The 19622-nt window shown below is 42.2% G+C and overlaps 1 protein-coding gene across 4 annotated transcripts in view; it reads right to left on the reverse strand.

The window, feature by feature from the left end:
* Nucleotides 1–16442, reverse strand: part of samd4a (sterile alpha motif domain containing 4A) — a 98944-nt gene extending 82502 nt beyond the window's left edge. Inside the window, exons 1-2 of one of the 4 annotated variants that reach the window (XM_029729351.1) lie at nt 16212–16442; nt 14526–15136 (exon numbers count right to left, since the gene is read on the reverse strand). In XM_029729351.1, the coding sequence (XP_029585211.1) occupies nt 14526–14721 (196 nt within the window). In that variant the 5' untranslated portion in view covers nt 14722–15136; nt 16212–16442. The other 3 variants (XM_029729349.1, XM_029729352.1, XM_029729350.1) reach the window with 3 other exon arrangements.
* Between the last annotated feature and the right edge of the window lie 3180 nt (nt 16443–19622).

Here is a 19622-nt window from a genome sequence, read left to right on the forward strand (position 1 = left end):
ATCTGCTAAATATCTGTATGTGACCAATGAAATTTGATTTGGGTCGCATCCATAGATCCAGAACAAAACGACTGAACGACTGGGTCACATCTCTGTCAACCGAACCAATAGAACGAATGACCAGCCGGCTTAGGTAGCAACACTAGATTCATGTTGGGACTATATCTTGTGGAAGGATTAAATAATATGAATAAATTCAGAAAAATAACATTTTTAAATGAAAATATGTAAATAATTATTTGAATATGTTGGTAACCCGTTGTGTAAAAGTGATAATGCCCATTAAGCCAGTGTTTGAGGATATATTGGCACGGATATATTGGCAACGACCCCCGTGCCAATATATCCTCCAAACTCCGGCTTCGAGGGCATTATCACTTAATCACACAACAACGAGAGACCAGACCGGAGCCTTGTGAGTCACTCACTGTTGTGCAGCACGTATCAGGTGATCTAGTTACAGTATCATATTTGAGGAGAAACAATCACTAAATGTTTGCCAGCTGGATATCTTATGTAAGGGATAATCAACAGGAGTGGAACTAACATTTCACGGAGTTGCCTTATTTTAAAGATCCCATAGAGCACCGAATTGATTATCCCTTTTGTACCATGGCTATAATTTAACACATTTACCACTAGAAATGTGCTCAAAGTCCACTGAAGTAGCTAGTGAGTTTACTAGATAGCTACAGTGGTTGCCTTGGTAACTAAACAAACATACTTGCTAGCTTAGATAAGCTAGGACTGATGGTTTGGTTGCTATTATGAAAATCGAATTCAACAATGGCAATCATGTTTCCATTTCGACTTTTTCTTTCAAAAGCAGCTCAGAGTTCCTTATCAAAACGTTATTTGAATAGACTAAAAACATAAACTGAGGTCTCACAAAGAGAGAACAAAATATTAATAGCCTATAGAAAAATCAAATGACAAGTTCTCCAGAGTCCAATGAACTTGTGGATACCATTTTTATGTCTCTGTGTCTAGTGTGAAGCATGCTAGCAGATACCAAAAGACTTCGTCATTGGGCTGGTAAAAAATCTGCGTGGCTGGTCGATTTTTTATTATAAACTGGGTGGTTCAAGCCCTGAATGCAAATTGGCTGACAGCTGTGGTATATCGCACCATTTACCACAGGTATGACAAAGCAATCATTTTTACTGCTCTAATTACGTTGGTAACCAGTTTACAATAGCATTAAGGCACCTCGGGGGTTTGTGGTATATGGCCAATATACCACAGCTAACCGCTGTATCCGTTACCTCTGTGCCACTAGAGATCCGCGACCGCAGACCCATGGGGCACAATTAGCCCAGCGTCGTCTGGGTTAGGGGAGGGTTTGTCCGGCAAGGATGTTCTTGTCACATCGCGCACAAGCGACTCCTGTGGCGGGCCAGGCGCAATGCATGCTGACACGGTCACCAGTTGCACAGTGCTTCCTCCGACACATTGGTGCGGCTGGCTTCCGGGTTAAGCGGGCATTGTGTCAAGAAGCAGTGTGGCTTGGCTGAGTTGTGTTTCGGAAGACGCACGGCTCTCGACCTTCACCTCTCTCGAGTCCGTTCGGGAGTTGCAGCGATGAGACAAGACTACCAAATTGGATACCATGAAATTCAGTAGGAAAAAAATGAAAATTGGTTAAAGTACAACTTAAGTAGTTTTTTGGGGGTATCTGTACGTTACTATTTATATTTTTGACAACTTTTACTTTAACTCCAAAAAATTATGTACTTTTTACTCCTTACATTTTCCTTGACACCCAAAAGTACTTGTTACATTTTGAATGCTTAGCAGGACAGGAAAATGGTCTAATTCACGCACTTATCAAGAGAACATCCCTAGTCATCCCTACCGCCTCTGATCTAGCAGACTCACTAAACACAAATGCTTTCTTTGTAAATTATGTCTGGGTGTTGAACAGTGCCCCTGGCGATCCGTAAATAAAAAAAGAAAATCAAGTCTGGTTTGCTTAATATAAGAAATGTTTAATGATTTATACTTAAGTACATTTCAAACCAACTACTTTGACTTTAACTCAAGTAGTATTGTACTGGGTGACATTCACTTGATTAATTTTCTTAAGTGATCTTTACTTTTACTCAAGAATGAAAATTCTGTACTTTTTCCACCACTGGACACCTACTCATTCAAGGGTTTTTCTTAATTTTTTATTATTTTGTACATTGTAGAATAATAGTGTAGACATAACACATAAGGAATCATGTAGTAACAAAAAAACTAACAAATCAAAATATATTTTATATTCTGCAAAGTAGCAACCCTTTGCCTTGATGACATGACAGCTTTGCACACTCTTGGCATTCTCTCCAACCAGCTTCATGAGGTAGTCACCTGGAATGCATTTCCATTAACAGGTGTGCCTTGTTAAGTTAATTTGTGGAATATATTTCCTTAATGCGTTTGAGCACATCAGTTGTATTGTGACAAGGTAGGGGTGGTATACAGAAGATAGCCCTATTTGGGAAAAGACCAAGCCCATATTATGGCAAGAACAGCTCAAATAAGCAAAGGCAGTCCCTCGTTACTTTAAGACATGAAGGTCAGTCAATCCAGAAATTGTCAAGAACTTTAAAACTTTCTTCAAGTGCAGTCGCAAAAACCATCAAGCACCATGATGGCTCTCATGAGGACGGCCACAGGAAAGGAAGACAGAGTTACCTCTGCTGCAGAGTTCATTAGAGTTACCAGCCTCAGAAATTGCAGCCCAAATAAAATGCTTCACAGAGTTCAAGTAACAGACATCTCAACATCAACTGTTCAGAAGAGACTCGTAAATCAGGCCTTCATGGTCAAATTGCTGCAAAGAAATATCTACTAAAAGGACACCAATAATAAGAGACTTGCTTGGGCCAAGAAACACGAGCAATGGACATTAGACCGGTGGAAATCTGTCCAAATTTGAGATTTTTGGTTCCAACCGCATGACCTTGAGATGTGAGATGCAGAGTAGGTGAACGGATAATCTCTGCATGTGTAGTTCCCACCGTGGAGCATGGAGGAGGTGGCGTGATGGTGTATGTGTGGGGGGGCTTTGCTGGTGATACTGTCTGTGATTTCTTTCGAATTCAAGGCACACAACCAGCATGGCTACCACAGCATTCGGCAGCGATACGCCATCCCATCTGGTTTGTGCTTAGTTGGACTATTATTTGCTTTCAACAGGACAATGAACCAAAACAAACCTACAGGCTGTGTAAGGGATATTTGACCAAGAAGGAGAGTGATGGAGTGCTGCATCAGATGACCCGGCCTCCACAATCACCCGACCTCAACCCAATTGAGATGGTTTGGGATGAGTTGGACTGCAGAGTGAAGGAAAAGTAGCCAACAAGTGCTCAGCATATGTGGGAACTCCTTCAAGACTGTTGGAAAAGCATTCCTCATGAAACTAGATGAGAGAATGCCAAAAGTGTGCAAAGCTGTCAAGGCAAAGGGTGGCTACTTTGAATAATGTAAATACTACATGATTCCATGTGTTATTTCATAGTTTCTCTTTTCACTATTATTATACAATGTAGAAAATAGTAAAAATAAAAACCCTTGAATGAGTAGGTGTCCAAAATGTTGACTGATACTGTGTATATATAAATAATAATCTACAGACAATACCCCATAATGACAGTGAAAACTTAATTGAAAATGAAATACAGGAATATCTGATTACGTAAGTATTCCCACCTCTGAGTCAATTACATGTTAGAATCACCTTTGGCAGAGATTACAGCTGTGAGTCTTTCTGGGTAAGTCTCGAAGAGCTTTGCACACCTGGATTTATTATTTTTAAAATTCTTCAAGCTCTGTCAAATTGGTTGTTGATTACTGCTACACAACCATTTTCAAAACTAACTCAGCCACTCAGGAACATTCACTGTCTTCTTGGTAAGCAACTACAGTTTATATTTGGCCTGTGTTTTAGGTTATTGCCCTGCTGAAAGGTTCATCTCCCAGTGTCTGGTGGAAAGCAGACAACCAGGTTTTCCTCTAGGATTTTGCCTGCGCTTAGCTCCATTCCGTGTCTTTTTTATCCTGAAAAACTCCCCAGTTCTTAACGATTACAAGCATACCCATAACATGATGCAGCCACCACCATGCTTGAAAATATGGAGAATGGTACTCAGTGTGTTGTATTGGAAATGCCCCAAACAATTTCTATTCAGGACAAAAAGTGAATTGCTTTGCCACATTTTTTTTGCAGTATTACTTTAGTGCCTTATTGCAAACAGGATACATGTTTTGGAATATTTATATTATGTACAGGCTTCCTTCTTTCACTCTGTCATTTACATTAGATTTGTGGGGTAACTGCAATGTTGTTGATCCATCCTCAGTTCTCTTATCACAGCCATTAAACTCTGTTTTAAACTCACTATTGGCCTCATGGTGAAATCCCTGTGCAGGGGAAGGATGCCTGTATATTTGTGGTGACTGGGTGTATTGATACACCATCCAAAGTGTAATTATTAACTTCACCATGATCAAATAGATATTTCATGTCAGATGAGGTAGTCATTCAAAAACCATATAACACTATTATTGCACACAATAATTATTTGGCAAAGCTAAATATTAGTAGCATAACCAAGAGCAAGCCACGTTTAATTAGTCAAATGTGGCAAAGGTAATACACATCCAGTTGCAGATGGTATGTAAACAGTATTTGAAGTCTTTGCAGCAGTGCCTGTTGCTGTTGAGAACACATCAACACAGAAAAAGGGTAGCTTGTTTTTAAACTTTGTTTGAACACCTCAAATAGACTAGTCACTAGTCCAGGGCTAGGCAACTTTGATATGAGTGGGGGCCACAAAAAAATCTGAACTCATCATGAGGGGCCGCAGTGGCTCGTGGGTCTGCGTACCTACATCCATTGAACTGGCCAGTTGCCCATCCCTGCACTAGAAAATCAGACGTTAACACACGTCACATTTCAGCACAACTCCGGCTCTGATTCGGTAAACCTCCTGAGAGTTTGTAGGACCGCTGAAGGAACAGAGTTTGACAAAGTTCGTGGGGGTTACTTTGACCGAGATGGTGCTCTGAGACAATGGCGTTTGGGCAAGACGATTGGCCCAGTGTATCTCAAATTGTTGTTCCAGTTACATTTCAACAAGAAATACCGAGGTTGGCTCACAACGGTAGTATAGCAGGCCATCTTGGGGTCAAGAAGACGTATGATCGTATCGTGATTAACTTCTTCTGGCCTGGTCTGAAACAAGATGTTGTGGCTTACTGTAAATCCTGTTGCGTTTGCCAGAGGATGGATAAACCGAACCAAGCTGTACCGGTTGCACCTTTACAGCCTATTCCTGCTTTTGACAAGCAGGGTTCTGGTAGATTGTGTTGGTCCTTTGCCCAAAGCAAAGAGTGGTAACCAGTTTCTCTTGACCATCATGTGCGCTGCCAATTGTTCCACTGAGGAAAATCACGGCTCCTAGTATTGCTAAGGCACAGCAGCGTGTGTTTTTGGACGCCAAGGGAAGCCAGGCTTCCCCACATTTTTATTTAATTAAAAATAAGTTATCTTTTGTCTCTCTCTGTTTCATAATTTTCCTTCAATTCGCAAGAGGCTGAATGGATCTCACAAGAGAAAGCATCCGAGCAAGCGAAACAGCACCCCTCTGTCGCTCTACGTTTAGGCCATCTACCTGATACTGTCTGGTCCAAACGAGTATGGCATTGCTGCCGCCCATAGCATTGAATGCAAGGGAAGCCAGCAAGCATTTGGCCTCACTTGACAAAAAAAAAGTATTAAAGAAATTGCCAATCAGCGTAAAGAAATGTAAATAATAAAAAAAAGGGAAGGGAAGCCAACTTGGATTTGGCATCTCTCATATCAAATTGCTTTGAGAGCATATGTCATTAACAGAAACAACTTGAATTGTTGCATCTCGTTGTGTTGTTGTCCTCCTTTGGACTTAATTCTCTGTACTGGCCTATGATTATAACGGGAATTCTGATCCAACCATTAATTCATACATTGTTGTGCCCCTGGCCTGAGAGGACGGAAGTTGAATATGTACAGTAGCTAGATGTAGAAGGCTAATGTTAACTAGCTAACGTTTCCCATTAAATGGAAGTTAGGCAAACAAGCATTTTAGCCAGGTAGCCTAGGACGCAAACAGAAATCAGAACCATGGACAGCCAAATCATATTTAGTTTATGTTGATTGGACTAAATTGTTTTTGGTATATTTGTAACTGTAAGCAGTATCGTGGACTTCACCAGACAGAGGTTGCTATCCGACTTTGTGATAAAACAAAGTTGTGGTTGAAGTTATTCTGACACGGTCTTCTTATTGTCTCAGCCTTTTAGGCGCATGCATATATCTCCATATCTCTCTCTGAAGGTCGCAATTTGTAAGTCGCTCTGGCTAAGAGCGTCTGCTAAATGACGTAAATGTAAATGCAAGGCATATGAATTAACAGAAAATAATGGAATCATCACAACACATACACTACCGTTCAAAAGTTTGTGGTCACTTAGAAATGTCCTTGTTTTTGAAAGAAAAGCACATTTTGTCCATTAAAATAACATCAAATTGAACAGAAATACAGTGTAGACATTGTTAAATGTTGTATATGAAGATCTCGAACAACGCTGCTCACTACTTCCTTCACAGAACAGCGCAAACTGGCCCTAACCAGAATAGAAAAAGGAGTGGGAGCCCCCGGTGCACAACTGAACAAGAGGACGAGATAGATTAGTGTCTAGTTTGAGAAAAAGACACATCACAAGTCCTCAACTGGCACCTTCCTTAAATAGTACCCGCAAAACACCAGTCTCAACGTCAACAGTGAAGAGGCGACTCCGGGATGCTGGCTTTCTAAGCAGAGTTCCTCTGTCCAGTGTCTGTGTTCTTTTGCCCATCTTAATCTTTTATTTTTATTGGCCAGCCTGAGATATGGCTTTTTCTTTGCAACTCTGCCTAGAGGGCCAGCATCCCGGAGTCGTTCCTTCAGTTTCTTGGCAATTTCTCGCATGGAATAGCCTTCATTTCTCAAAACAAGAATAAACTGATGAGTTTCAGAAGAAAGGGCTTTGTTTCTGGCCATTTTGAGCCTGTAATCGAACCCACAAATGCAGATGCTCCAGATACTCAACTAGTCTAAAGAAGGCCAGTTTTATTGGTTCTTTAAATCAGCACAACATTTTCTGCTGTGCTAACATAATTGCAAAAAGGGTTTCTAATGATCAATTAGCCTTTTAAAATGATTAACTTGGATTAGCTAACATCATGCCATTGGAACACAGGAGTGATGGTTGCTGATAATGGGCCTCTGTACGCCGACGTAATGCAATCAGCCCAAGGTTTGAATTTCATGTCAAAAGTCTTCTAGCAAGTGCTACAGCAATTGGGGCTTACCCATTGCCCCTCTAGTGCCTACCACCCAGAGTCTCAAGGTGCTTGAGAGATTTTATCAGACTTTAAAGTCTATGTTGAGAGCTTACCTCGTTGAGTTTGAGAGACTGGGATGAAGGGGTCCCTTTTGTGCTGTTTGCAGCGCGGGACATTATTCAAAAATCTCTTGGTTTTAGTTCAAATGAGCTCATGTTTGGATATAATGTCAGAGTTCCTTTGAGCTTGCTGAGAGAGATTGTTGCAGGACACCACCTTAAAAACAAAAACAAATCTGTTGGAGCACGGTAGCACGTGGGGCGCACCAATTAGTGTCACCTCGTTAGTCAGTATGTGTTACACCTGTGCTGGCTTGTCCATGCTTTAGTCAGAAGGTGTTTCACCTGTGCTGGCCCAGGTGATATTTAAGAGTGGCTGGCACAGTGCTCCAGTTGTCTTGAGAGATGTGGAGGGTTAACACCTTTAGTTGGCTCTCCCCATTTGATTTCTAGAAAAACAATCCTTTATCGGACCTTCCATGTTTTGGATTTGCTCTTCAAGTTTGGTGTGGGTTTTTCTTCTGTTTGTCTCTTGGCAAATTTAGTGGGCTCTCATGGCGGGTGTCTTTTAGATCCCAGCTGTTGTTGCTACTCAACTTGTAGTGGACACCCCCATGATTGTCTTTCAGAACCCCTCTTAAAACTTGACCCGTTTCATTTTGGTTGTGGTCAGTGGCTCTTGTTAGGTCCACCTTTTTGAGTGACAAATAGGTGTGTCCCCAGCGAGAAACTGTGTGCAGAGGGTCCCTGGTTCCAGCCCAGGTTGCGGCAAGGAAAGGGACAGAAGCAATATTGTTACATGGATGCTGTTGACCCGGATCAGTGGTTGCTGTGGACAAAGCGGGTGAGTGGAACTGGTGTGAAATGGCTAGCTAGTTAGCGGTGCGCGCTAGTAGCGTTTCAATTGGTGACGTCACTCGCTCAGACCTTGAAGTAGTTGTTTCCTTTGCTCTTCAAGGGTTGCAGCTTTTGTGGAGTGATGGGTAACGATGCTTTGAGGTTGACTGTTGACGTGTTCAGAGGGGCCCTGGTTCAAACCCAGGCTAGGGCTATGAGGGAAGGAAGCAACACTTACTCCTCCACCAGTCTCTGGAAGGAACCAGTGAGGTCACTACCAAGCTACCGGAGCCAAAGTCCCCTCTTGTGCTCATCTCACAAGAAACAGTTGCCGTGGGCTCGGACTCGCCTGCTGTCATCCTGGCTCAGCACAACAGTGACCCTGTGTCGGCCAATCAGCTCTGTCAGGGAGGAGTCAGGGACTATAGGGGCGCTTGGTCTAGGCTGACACCTTCTTTCAGTGAGGGGAGAAGGATTGTTGGAGGGGGGTCTGTGACAAGCGTGTCTTTCCAAGTGCTAAATCCTCCACTAAAATAGTCCATCCCAGTTTGTCCAACTACATCAAATTGCTCGAATTTACATCAATGGCGCCATCACATACTGTACAGTGGGTCCCATAAGGCTGTTACACAAGCCTGTAGTGGCCAGGCAGTCCTGTCCCTGGCCAACCCCATGCCATGCGTGCTGTGCCTAGTGCTTTGTGTTCCCTTGTCTTCTTGATGCCTCAGCAGTGCCTGCAGTGAGTGCACACACAGTTGGGACTGGATGGCGCCCAAGCCTCTGTGTACAATGAAATGCACTGTTTAATGCCACCAAAAATGGCCAGCTGCCTCAGGAGGAAGGGAGGGTAAGAACTATATAGGGAAACACAATGGTTTGTGGTCTGCGTCTGACAAACCTCATTGATGAATAGGCAGCAATGTGTTTCACATGTCCAGAGGGTGGAGCCTGAATATTACATGCCGCAGTCTCAGGCACCAAGTGCTGACGGAGTATCCATTCACACCTTTGGTCAAACCACACAGCTGCTAAAAAGGGGTTAGAGCGACTTGTAGGAGAAAGGCTTCCGCAATCGTAACTTAATAAATCCAACATGAAATGTGATAACTGAGCTATAGTATCCTTAACTAGCATTGAAAAAGTTAATCCATTCTTCTCTAGCCAATTAAAAAAATCTCTCCATCTTCTGAGTCAAGCCTGTAACCTCGGGGGGGTTGCCTAAACACGCACAGGCAAAGATTTTCAGCTTGCAGGTTAGACACTGGAATATGTTTGAGTGACAGAGTGAAGGCTTTGCATAGACGCTTTCTTGCATTTTGTTGTAGGACTAGAAAAAAATGCCTGGAACGTAAAATAATGCTATTAACCGGTTCCCCTGCAGTTCTGTTCCGGAACAGTATGAATTACTTTCGTTGCCGGTTCCGTTCTGTTTTCTGAACTGGTTCCAACCCCTGCTCAAAGCTGGAATAAAGAACTAGCCTTGCACAAGCCTTAGCTTGAAAACAAAATAGTGATACGTGTGTAGGCAGATTAATTAAAATCACAATTACCTATTTTGTACTAGAATTAGAAACTATGACGCTCATTCAAAATGTCTGACTTGAAGTCGGTACAAGTACTTTAATTCAAGCTCAACTTACTACATAGTGGAAGTATGGTCCCTAATGAAGTCATTCAGAGGAGTTACTAAGAAAAGCTTCCTCAGTCACTATTTCTTTCTTTCAGTGAAGTCAAGACTTTGTGTTGCCGTTAGTGTTGGGAAGGGGGAAAAAGTGGCGTTTGATTCCGACTGCTCCGAGGGAGACTAGGAGGGATTTTTTTTTTGGCAGGTCCTCCGTCCCACCATTCCTGTGGTTCCGTATGAGTTCACGGAACACGGAGCGGAGTGACCAGAAATAAACTGTTTGCTCATGCGTGGGTGCAATGAAATAGTTCAACACCCAAACGAGAGACAAGAGCTCTTTTCTCTTCTGCTAGACAGGACAGGACGGGGGACTGAGACTTTTCCTCTTCAGAAAAACAGCTGGACGAAGAGGAGGGTTGAGGCTGGGGAGACCTGAGCAAATCTGGAGTGTTGGTCACTGAAGAATGGGGGTGTTTGGGAAGGGGTGGTGGTAGTAGTTTCTGAGCAGGGGTGGTGAGGTTGGAGGTTCAGCTTCGAAATTCCACTTCAGCCACTACTACCTTTTACTTTATAGTAATTATGTTTTCTAATCTATCCCGTATATATCTACCTTGGATGACATGTAGCTTGTATCAAAGTTACTTTTATAAAAAACAATCTACTGTTTGGCCACTGGAACTTCAGGGGTTTGCAGTAGCAATGATTTGAAGCTGTTCACTAGTGCAGTGCAATACACTATTACCCTGGTTGTCCCAGGTAGACAAAAAGGGCACCCCTAAAATACAAGACATTAAAGAGTTCCTAACATAACTTCATTATTTTCCTTCATCATATCCTTCACCGTGGCTTTGTTCTTCCATTGAAAAGCCCTATATCCTCTGCTGTTACTTCCCAAATATGTTCCATGCCCACATTCCTAGACAATATCCCCATCATCGGAACCCCTTTACGACTTCAGCAAGGAATGCCGTTTTCCGTCTATGGTTTTTCATCAGCGGCGAACGAAGGGAAGCATGACGTTAGGCCTGGGCGATATGGCCTAAAAATCTTTTTCTTTAAACATGGGAGATTCATGATAGCTATATATTTTTTATTCTCTGAATAAGCTTTGTTGCACAACTAAAGGTCAATACACTGCATCTAAAACAGAAATCAGGGCTTATATAATTATACCTAGGCTAAATATAAACCAAATATTTTCAGCTTTTTTGCAATAAGTCGGTCTATAAATAGCCATTTTTGTTACAAATTTAACCAGAACCATGCACATCCACTAATGACCAAATTCCTTGTAGCAGATATTATAGAAAATTAACACAGGTCTCAAACAATCAAGCCCACCTGCTAGTAAGTAGCCAGCTGATCTTTATTTTCAAGTCTAGTCAAATTGGATCTATTTGCTTGCTAACAAGGTAGAACTGTTATGAATACATCCTCCAGTCCATTTGAACAACATAGCATGTTCACTTTGTTTAAATGTGGAAATCAAGTGGCCTACGTGGAAAAGATGCTAATTTGTCATATTGAGAACAGGTTGCCAATTCCTTATATAAATGTGTATTTTTATGCTCATTGCAAATGTATAAAACAGACAGCTAGTGCATAAGTCTGTGGCTAAAATGCTGCTAGAGGTATGTGGTACGCAATGACGCTTGCGACAGAAATGGAGCATACACTTTCCACAATCATGTTTATGATTACTCACGTTTTTAGTAGGGTCTGCTCTGTTCTACATTTTGGGAGTTCAAACATAAGTGTATCATTCGAAAGGTTATGTTCTCTACTATTACAGTAAAAGAATGTCTCAATGCGTTTTGGCGTCCATATGACCGATTCTGTTGGCTCAAATGCAAATAGTGAGTTTAAACTGCTTATTGTCAGAGAGGAAGAAGTGATTATTTTGTCTTTGTTGTGAGTGGCAGAGGGAGGGGCTTGGTGTCTGTGTGCGAGTGGTAAGGTGCACAGTGCATACAGCACAGAAGGAGTGAAGGAGACGAGGCCAAAAAGATACACGCATAAAAATTCTTGCGATACAGGCATTTGGAAAATCGCGCAAAATTTTTTTTTTTATATTCAATTGAATTTGATCAAATCGCCCAACCCTACATGACATCTGAAATGAGGTGACCAACAGCAGATTATTATTAGGCTACAACATGCAGCGAACCAATCTATTGAGAAAGGTGCCAAGAGATGAGCCTGGTCCCAGGTCTGTTTGTGTTGTCTTGCCATTCTGTCGTTGGAGTCACAATGACCATAGGAGTTAACAAGACAGCACATACAGATCTGGAACCAGGCTAGAATAAGATCAGACACGACCAGGTCCTGACAAGTCCTCATGATATGGACAGTGTGGTCCTTACAAGTAAAGGCACTATGGTCCTCCTAATGCTACTTGACAGCTCCCTGAGGTGGCTATGCCATCATGTCTGTGCCACACTGAATCATCATCCTTGTCTCCCCTACTTTTGAATGAGCAAGCAGCATTACCAACACTCAACCAATCCAGCTACTCGTCCCCTGCGGTACTAGTATGGTGAAATGACACTGCAGACAATCTCAAATACGACAGCCCTCCATTTTGCCCATAAACGATGACTACGGTGTTCTTAGCATTGCTTCTTAGTCCTGACCAACAGAGCACCTGTTCATTTTGAAGTGGATATTCCTGGACATATAGACACTGATATTAGCCTAGATAGTAATAGGCTGAACATGACAGTGGAGGATAATAGGATAATGGAACGTGTATGTGTTGCATTCTCTTTTTCAATAAGAAAAACGGGTCTGCTGTGCTTATCACACCGGGAGGGAGATTGAGAAAAAGATTCTGAGCATGAAGGAGGGAGGGAAGAGAGGGTTGGTAGAACTAGAAAATAATAGAAAAACACATCAGGACTGAGTAGTGCCACAGCACAACAACAACAAAAAACATTTAGGTAAAATTACTTGAAGAGGTAACTTCCAGATTCGATCAGCACAACAATAAGTCTAATAATCTTACGTAGAAATTCAATGATGAAATCGCAATGAAATTAAATGTCGGTGTAACTTTATTTGGATTGTTAGTCTGTAGGGCATCTACAGGCTATCTGCTAGCCCTAACCTTAAACCTTACCCAGGTTTTTCCAAACTCTGTCCTCGGGACCCCAAGGGGTGCACGTTTTGGTTTTTGCCCAAACACTACACAGCTGATTCAAATGATCGAAGCTTGATGATTAGTTGCTTGTTTGAGTCGGCTGTGTAGAGCTAGGGCAAAAAACAAAATGTGCACCCCTTGGGGTCCCAAGGACAGAGTTTGTAAAACCCTGTCATATCTTTAACCCTTACCCTAACTCTTATTGTAAAACTAACCGTTATCTTAGCAAGCAGTTGCTTATCAACAGATAGTATGACCATCTTTAGAGCATCTACAAATGGTTTATCCAAATAAAGTGTGACCTCATCCAGTGACTAAAATGAATCCCCCTCTCCCTTACCCTAGTCACACACATACACAAACTGATCATCAGTCTTTTGACTGTTGACTTGCTGTGACAAGCAGCAAATAAGTTGCATTACTTAGTTCGGGGAACAAAGCAGCTTCTTCATACAGTGAAATAAGTAGGTAATTCTGGATTCCTTTCATTAGTAAAGTACATTCCAAATAGTTGCGCCTTTCCACTCAACTTAGATCTTCCAGCTACAAATTAACCCTGTGAGGGCCACATACATCAATTTCTACCACAAATATGCAGATTTTTCCAACCTTCTCACAACAATAAAATAGACAAGGACTTGAATTTCGCTTTGGATAAAAAAAAATAAAGCATCCTTTGATCGCTGAAAGTGTACATCCAACTAGGGCTTGGGAGTGACCCACCTAAGAACTTTAAAAACAGTCCGCCATTAATGTTTCCAGATTTATATTGAACAATAACGGGGGCTGTACTGCATTAAAACGTCCTCATATAACTGGGAGAACACAGTGCAAAGGGAGGCTGAGAGAGCGAGAGAGAGAGCCACTGCTCACTAGAAACTCTGATGGGAATCCCATGTTGCGGTGTGTGTATGCATGTTGTGTAGGGGAAAATGATAACATATCCATCTTTACAGACAGTTTCTCAATGTGTATTAAGGCAGTGCCGACCGACAGATGTGGTCCTGGCTATACAGCTGTAGACATTGGATCAGCACACACACAGACGCAGTGGTTTTTTCTCATCACACCACACTAGCCAGAGCTCCACTCTATTTTTCATGAGTCAGTCTGGTTGCCAGGGTGTTTGTTTCCATGACCACATACCAGCCTGATGCAACAAACCAGACCACCACCCCTAACTGATTTAACCCCACAGTAGAACACTGGAATCGTGTATGATCTGGTGTCCTATTCAAAGATGCTTGGCCAGCTAATGCTATGACTTCATCGTTGCCATGCCACATTACACCGACTCTGGCAATGGGCACGGTTAACCCTTCGCTGTCTGTGGAAGGACGTAAGGCAGTTACAGGGAATGACATGAGCAATACCTTCAAATGTGTGTATGTGTGAAGTGGCACCAGTGCCAAAAGCACTAATCCTCTCCCGGCCAACTTCAACGGAGCATCGCCATTATCAACTTAAATGGCCAGTCAAGATGGAGATTGTGTGTGTCGGTGTGCCTACCTGGGTTATTGGCCTCTCCCTCCAACACGTGAAGCTCGGTGCAATCAGCCAGGCTGTGCTCCAGACACAGCTGCAGGAAACGGGCCTGGGTCTGCGACACCCTCTTCAGCAGCGACAGCAGAGCCACCGTCTGCTCACACTCGTTCCACCCCTTAAACCAGCTTCCCAGGATGCCCACCTGGTCGCGAAACATCATGGTCTGGGGCACAGGCACCAGGCCGAACAGGGAAACTAGTTAGTGACCTTCCTGGTGTCACGAGAGAAATTGCGTTAACTTGGTGCTCTAGTGGTTAAACTTTGATCAAAGCTTATGTTGGATGTGCTCTTCTTTTTGTCTGTTTTTGATGTTGAGTGGGGCAGAAATATGTACTTTGAGCAGGAGGGGTTTGCGCTGTTGTGCTCAGTTCAAGTGGCGAAGCATCATCCAGGCTTTTAGAAAAGCAGGTGTACTGTAGTTTCAGCTTGAGGGGAGTGGTGGCAAGGTGCTCTCCTAGGTGCATCTGCACCAGGGGGTGTTAACATTGACAGGAGAGTCGGCTTTCCTCCTGCACTCTGCGCTGTCACACCAGCATTACTTTTGTTGGCATTTTCCACAGGGATCCCATTTAGATCTGAAATGATGGAAATAAATGGTTGGGAGACACTGTCACACATGGTCTGTCAGTCACACATGGTCTGTCAGTAACACACACACAGCTTGGCGTCCAAAACCCATCTAGTAAAGTCTTTACCAACGGTGAACTCCAAATGCAGAGGAAATGTGACAACCAACACTGCTCTCTGCAGACTTGAAATAGACGGTTATTTACAAACCATTTTACATTGAAACCAGGAGATTAGTGACACCCATTGCCTACTAAAACAAAGCATGTATGCCTCATACTAATCATTTAAAAGTAGCCCTCTCAGTAGTAATCGGCGCAACATCCCGAATGGTCGGCTATTTCCAAAGAGAAAAGCGCCGGTCCCTTACATTATAATGTTAGACAGCTATGTTCAAAGGGTCCCTGCTGTAAGCTATATGAGAATGCATAAATGATTGCTTTCCACCACACATTGCTTCGAAAATAGCCTGTAGACTGTATAATCGGTAGACTGCCAACTACGCGAAACTGAAAGTACCCTGAATGAAACGACCGCATTCTTTTTCAAAATATTACCTTAAAATAGGTCCATATCAGCACTAACAGGTCTCCAAAACTGTCACTTTGCTTCATCAGCACTGGGACAATCATAGCCCTAAATGAGCACCGAGGATAGGCTTGATCTTTTGTAAAAATGTGGAGGTGATGCGATTCGGTGCAAGAAAAATTAATAGGGATCTACATTAAATAATTGAGGGGTCTCAAATGCGCAGTCTAGAACATTCCCAAAATGTGCCCAATGCATAGCTATGTTACACTGTAATGCAATACATATTCAGTCTAGTTTCCATAAACTCCAGAGAGCCAGACCCGAGCGTTAACCATTTCCCCGCTAATTAAACGTCCAGCTGAACACATTGTATTCCCCCTATTAAAAAGTTAGCCTACTGTATCACCGTTTTTTAAGTTAGCATATTTTCTCTTACCGGTGTAGCCTACTGGACAGAGAACTCGGCGAGAGCAGTTCAGACAAAATAGTCGACAAACATATTCCAGAACTTCGGTAAGAAGTGGCAAAGAAAATGTTTAAAACGTTACTCACTTCCATGCACGACTGCATCGGTGGTGTTGATCGCGAGACGGGGCGCAACAAAGTTTTAAAATTGTGGGCAGCGGTGCCCCTTCACTCTGCATCTGTGTGTTTTGCCATCTTGACTAACTTTTCCTCCTACAGTTAGGCTACTCTTGTTTTACCAGAGGAGAGACTCGGCATCGCTTTCCACATGCGAATAATTAACACGAAGCATTACGTCAGGGGCTTGGCAGCACAAGGAAGCACAAAAATAGATAATGGGGTTAGGGACAGATCACATAGCCTACCAGCAACCGAGACGACATAGGGATTAGCATGTTTTAGTAAGGGAGGGGGGGAAAGTTTTCCATAGCGAAGAGGACAAAATCAAAACAAGACTGAAGTTATGTGTGAATATGAAAACAGGGGCGGGAGTTGCCTCAGTTTGTCCCGTTCACTTATCTGTACAACACTTTCACCTACATTTGCAAAAAAAAAAAGCAGGTCGATAAAAGATGAATACGTGGCGAAAGATACCTTTTGTCGGAGTTGATAATTTGCCAGTGTTCACATTACAAATACAGGATGAAAAGTAAAGATTATATCAACGAAACCAGTGTACCTCCCTGTCCCTGAAGTTCTATAGTGTACATTTAGCTCCAATGTGTGCGTTCCATACAGCATAGGGCCTCAGCCACCCTTACGTGTAAAACCTTGATGTTTTTTTAGCATTGACAGTTTTTTGTTGTATTTTTTTATTGTCTAATACATCCATTAATGCATCTAAATGTGCACAGATGTTACGTTAGAACAAAAGTAAAAGAATACTTGCATTAAAAAAAAAGAATGATTGGGAAAGATATATCCTTAATTGGGCCTCTTTTGGGAAGGCTGACTGGCAAGGCACACCACTGAAACATCAGTAGGACCTCAAATGAATTCTCGGGCCATTGTTTAACAGCACTGTCCTTTTCTGTCACACAATGCACCGTTGCATTCAGCTGAGTGTGCTCAATATTGACTATAAGTGGAAGGAGGGGGAAGGGATAGATGTCCAACCACAGTGGGATAACAATGAATGAGAGAACTTCAGTTCTTGAGGGGTGTCATCTGAAAGGAAGCATATTAAAGAAGGGGGGTTGTGACAAGGACTCATAATCCACAGACTGATGCTTAGATTCTAGATGCTGTCCAATGGTAATAAGCTCATGTGTTGAAACAGAGCACAAAGAGAGGTCTATTGGGTTTGTTGGAAAGTGGACAGTTCTCTTCAATCAGTCAAAAGCTCAAGCCATCGCAAATTGGATTGAAACAACAACAATTACAGTTGACCTCTGCGTTGAGGTATTATAGCATGAGAACTACAGTGCATTCGGAAAGTATTCAGACCCCTTATTCTAAAATTGATATTTTGATTACTTGTCTTTATCAATCTACACACAATACCCCATAATGACAAAGCAAAAATAGGTTTTTAGAAATGTTTGCAAATAAAAAAAAAAAGTCAAAACTGAAATATGACATTTACATAAGTATTCAGACCCTTTACTCAGTACTTTGTTGAAGCACATTTGGCAGCGATTACTGCCTAGAGTCTTCTTGGGTATGATGCTACAAGCTTGGCACACCTGTATTTGGGGAGTTTCTCCCATTCTTCTCTGCAGATCTTCTCAAGCTCTGTCAGGATGGATGGGGAGTGTTGCTGCACAGCTATTTTCAGGTCTCTCCAGTGATATTCAAATCGGGTTCAAGTCCGGACTCTGGCTGGGCCATTCAAGGGCGTTCAGAGATTTGTCCCGAAGCCACTCCTGCGTTGTCTTGGTTGTGTGCTTAGGGTCGTTGTTCTGTCTGAGGTCCTGAGCACTCTGGAGCAGGTTTTCATCAATGATCCCTCTATAATTTGCTCCATTCATCTTTCCTTTGATCCTGACTAGTCTCCTAGTCCCTGCTGCTGAAAAACATCCCATGCTGCCACCACCATGCTTCACTGTAGGGATGGTGCCAGGTTTCCTCCAGACGTGACACTTGGCATTCAGGCCAAAGAGTTCAATCTTGGTTTCATCAGACCAGAGACTCTTGTTTCTCATGATCTGAGAGTCCTTTAGGTGCATTTTGGCAAACTCCCAGCAGGCTGTCATGTGAATTTTACTGAGGAGTGGCTTCAGTCTGGCCACTCTACCATAAAGGCCTGATTGGTGGAGTGCTGCAGAGATGGTTGTCCTTCTGGAAGGTTCTCCCATCTCCAAAGATGAACTATGGAGCTCTGTAAGAGAGACCATCGGGTTCTTGGTCACCTGTCTGACAAAGGCTCTTCTCCCCTGATTTCTCAGTTTGGCAGGGCTGACAGCTCTAGGAAGAGTCTTGGTGGTTCCAAACTTCTTCCATTTAAGAATGATGCGGGCCACTGTGTTCTTGGGGACCTTCAATGATGCAAACATGTTTTGGTAACCTTCCCCAGATCTGTGCCTCGAAACAATCATCTCGGACCTCTATGGACAATTCATTCGACCTCATGGCTTGCTTTGGGATTTATATAGACAGATGTGTGCCTTTCCAAATCATGTCCAATCAATTGAATTTACCACAGGTTGACTCCAATCAAGTTGTAGAAACATCTCAAGTATGATCAATAGAAACAGGATGCACCTGAGCTCAAGTTAGTCTCAGAGCAAAGGGTCTGAATACTTATGAAAATAAGTTATTTCTGTTTTTATTTTTTAATACATTTGCAAAACAATTCTACAAACCTGTTTTGCTTTGTCATTATGGGGTATTGTGTGTAGATTGATGAGGGGGAACAATTATTTAACACATTTCAGAATAAGGCTGTAACGTAATAAAATGTGGAAAAAGGGAAGTGGTTTGAATACTTTCTGAATGCAATGTGTATATATAAGCTTAATTTTTAGGGAGACTCGGGTCATAAATGTCCAGATTCATTTGAATTTAATACTTATAGAATCATGGAATGCATTTGTTCTGGTTTATATATCAAGGTAATTGTTGCAGGTGGCAGAACAATGATGTATTGGCAGTTTTGGGGGAGCTACTCTAAAAAGATAGCATACCAAGTTACCAATTACTTCACAACAAAAGAAGTTAAGCTACATTAAAGCTACCCCAACAAAAAAGATGGTTAAGTAAACTAAAGTTACTTTGAAAAAGTAGTTCACTACATCCAAACTACTTTGTGAAAAATTATCATACAGTTGAAGTCGGAAGTTTACATACACCTTAGCCAAATACATTTAAACTCAGTTTTTCACAATTCCTGACATTTAATCCTAGTAAAAATTCCTTGTCTTAGGTCAGTTAGGATCACCCCTTTATTTTAAGAATGTGAAATGTCAGAATAATAGAGAGAATGATTTATTTCAGCTTTTATTTATTTTATCACATTCTCAATGGGTCAGAAGTTTACATACACTCAATTAGTATTTG

This window comes from Salmo trutta, chromosome 33, assembly GCF_901001165.1.
Source record: "Salmo trutta chromosome 33, fSalTru1.1, whole genome shotgun sequence".
Classification (NCBI taxonomy): Eukaryota; Metazoa; Chordata; class Actinopteri; order Salmoniformes; family Salmonidae; genus Salmo; species Salmo trutta.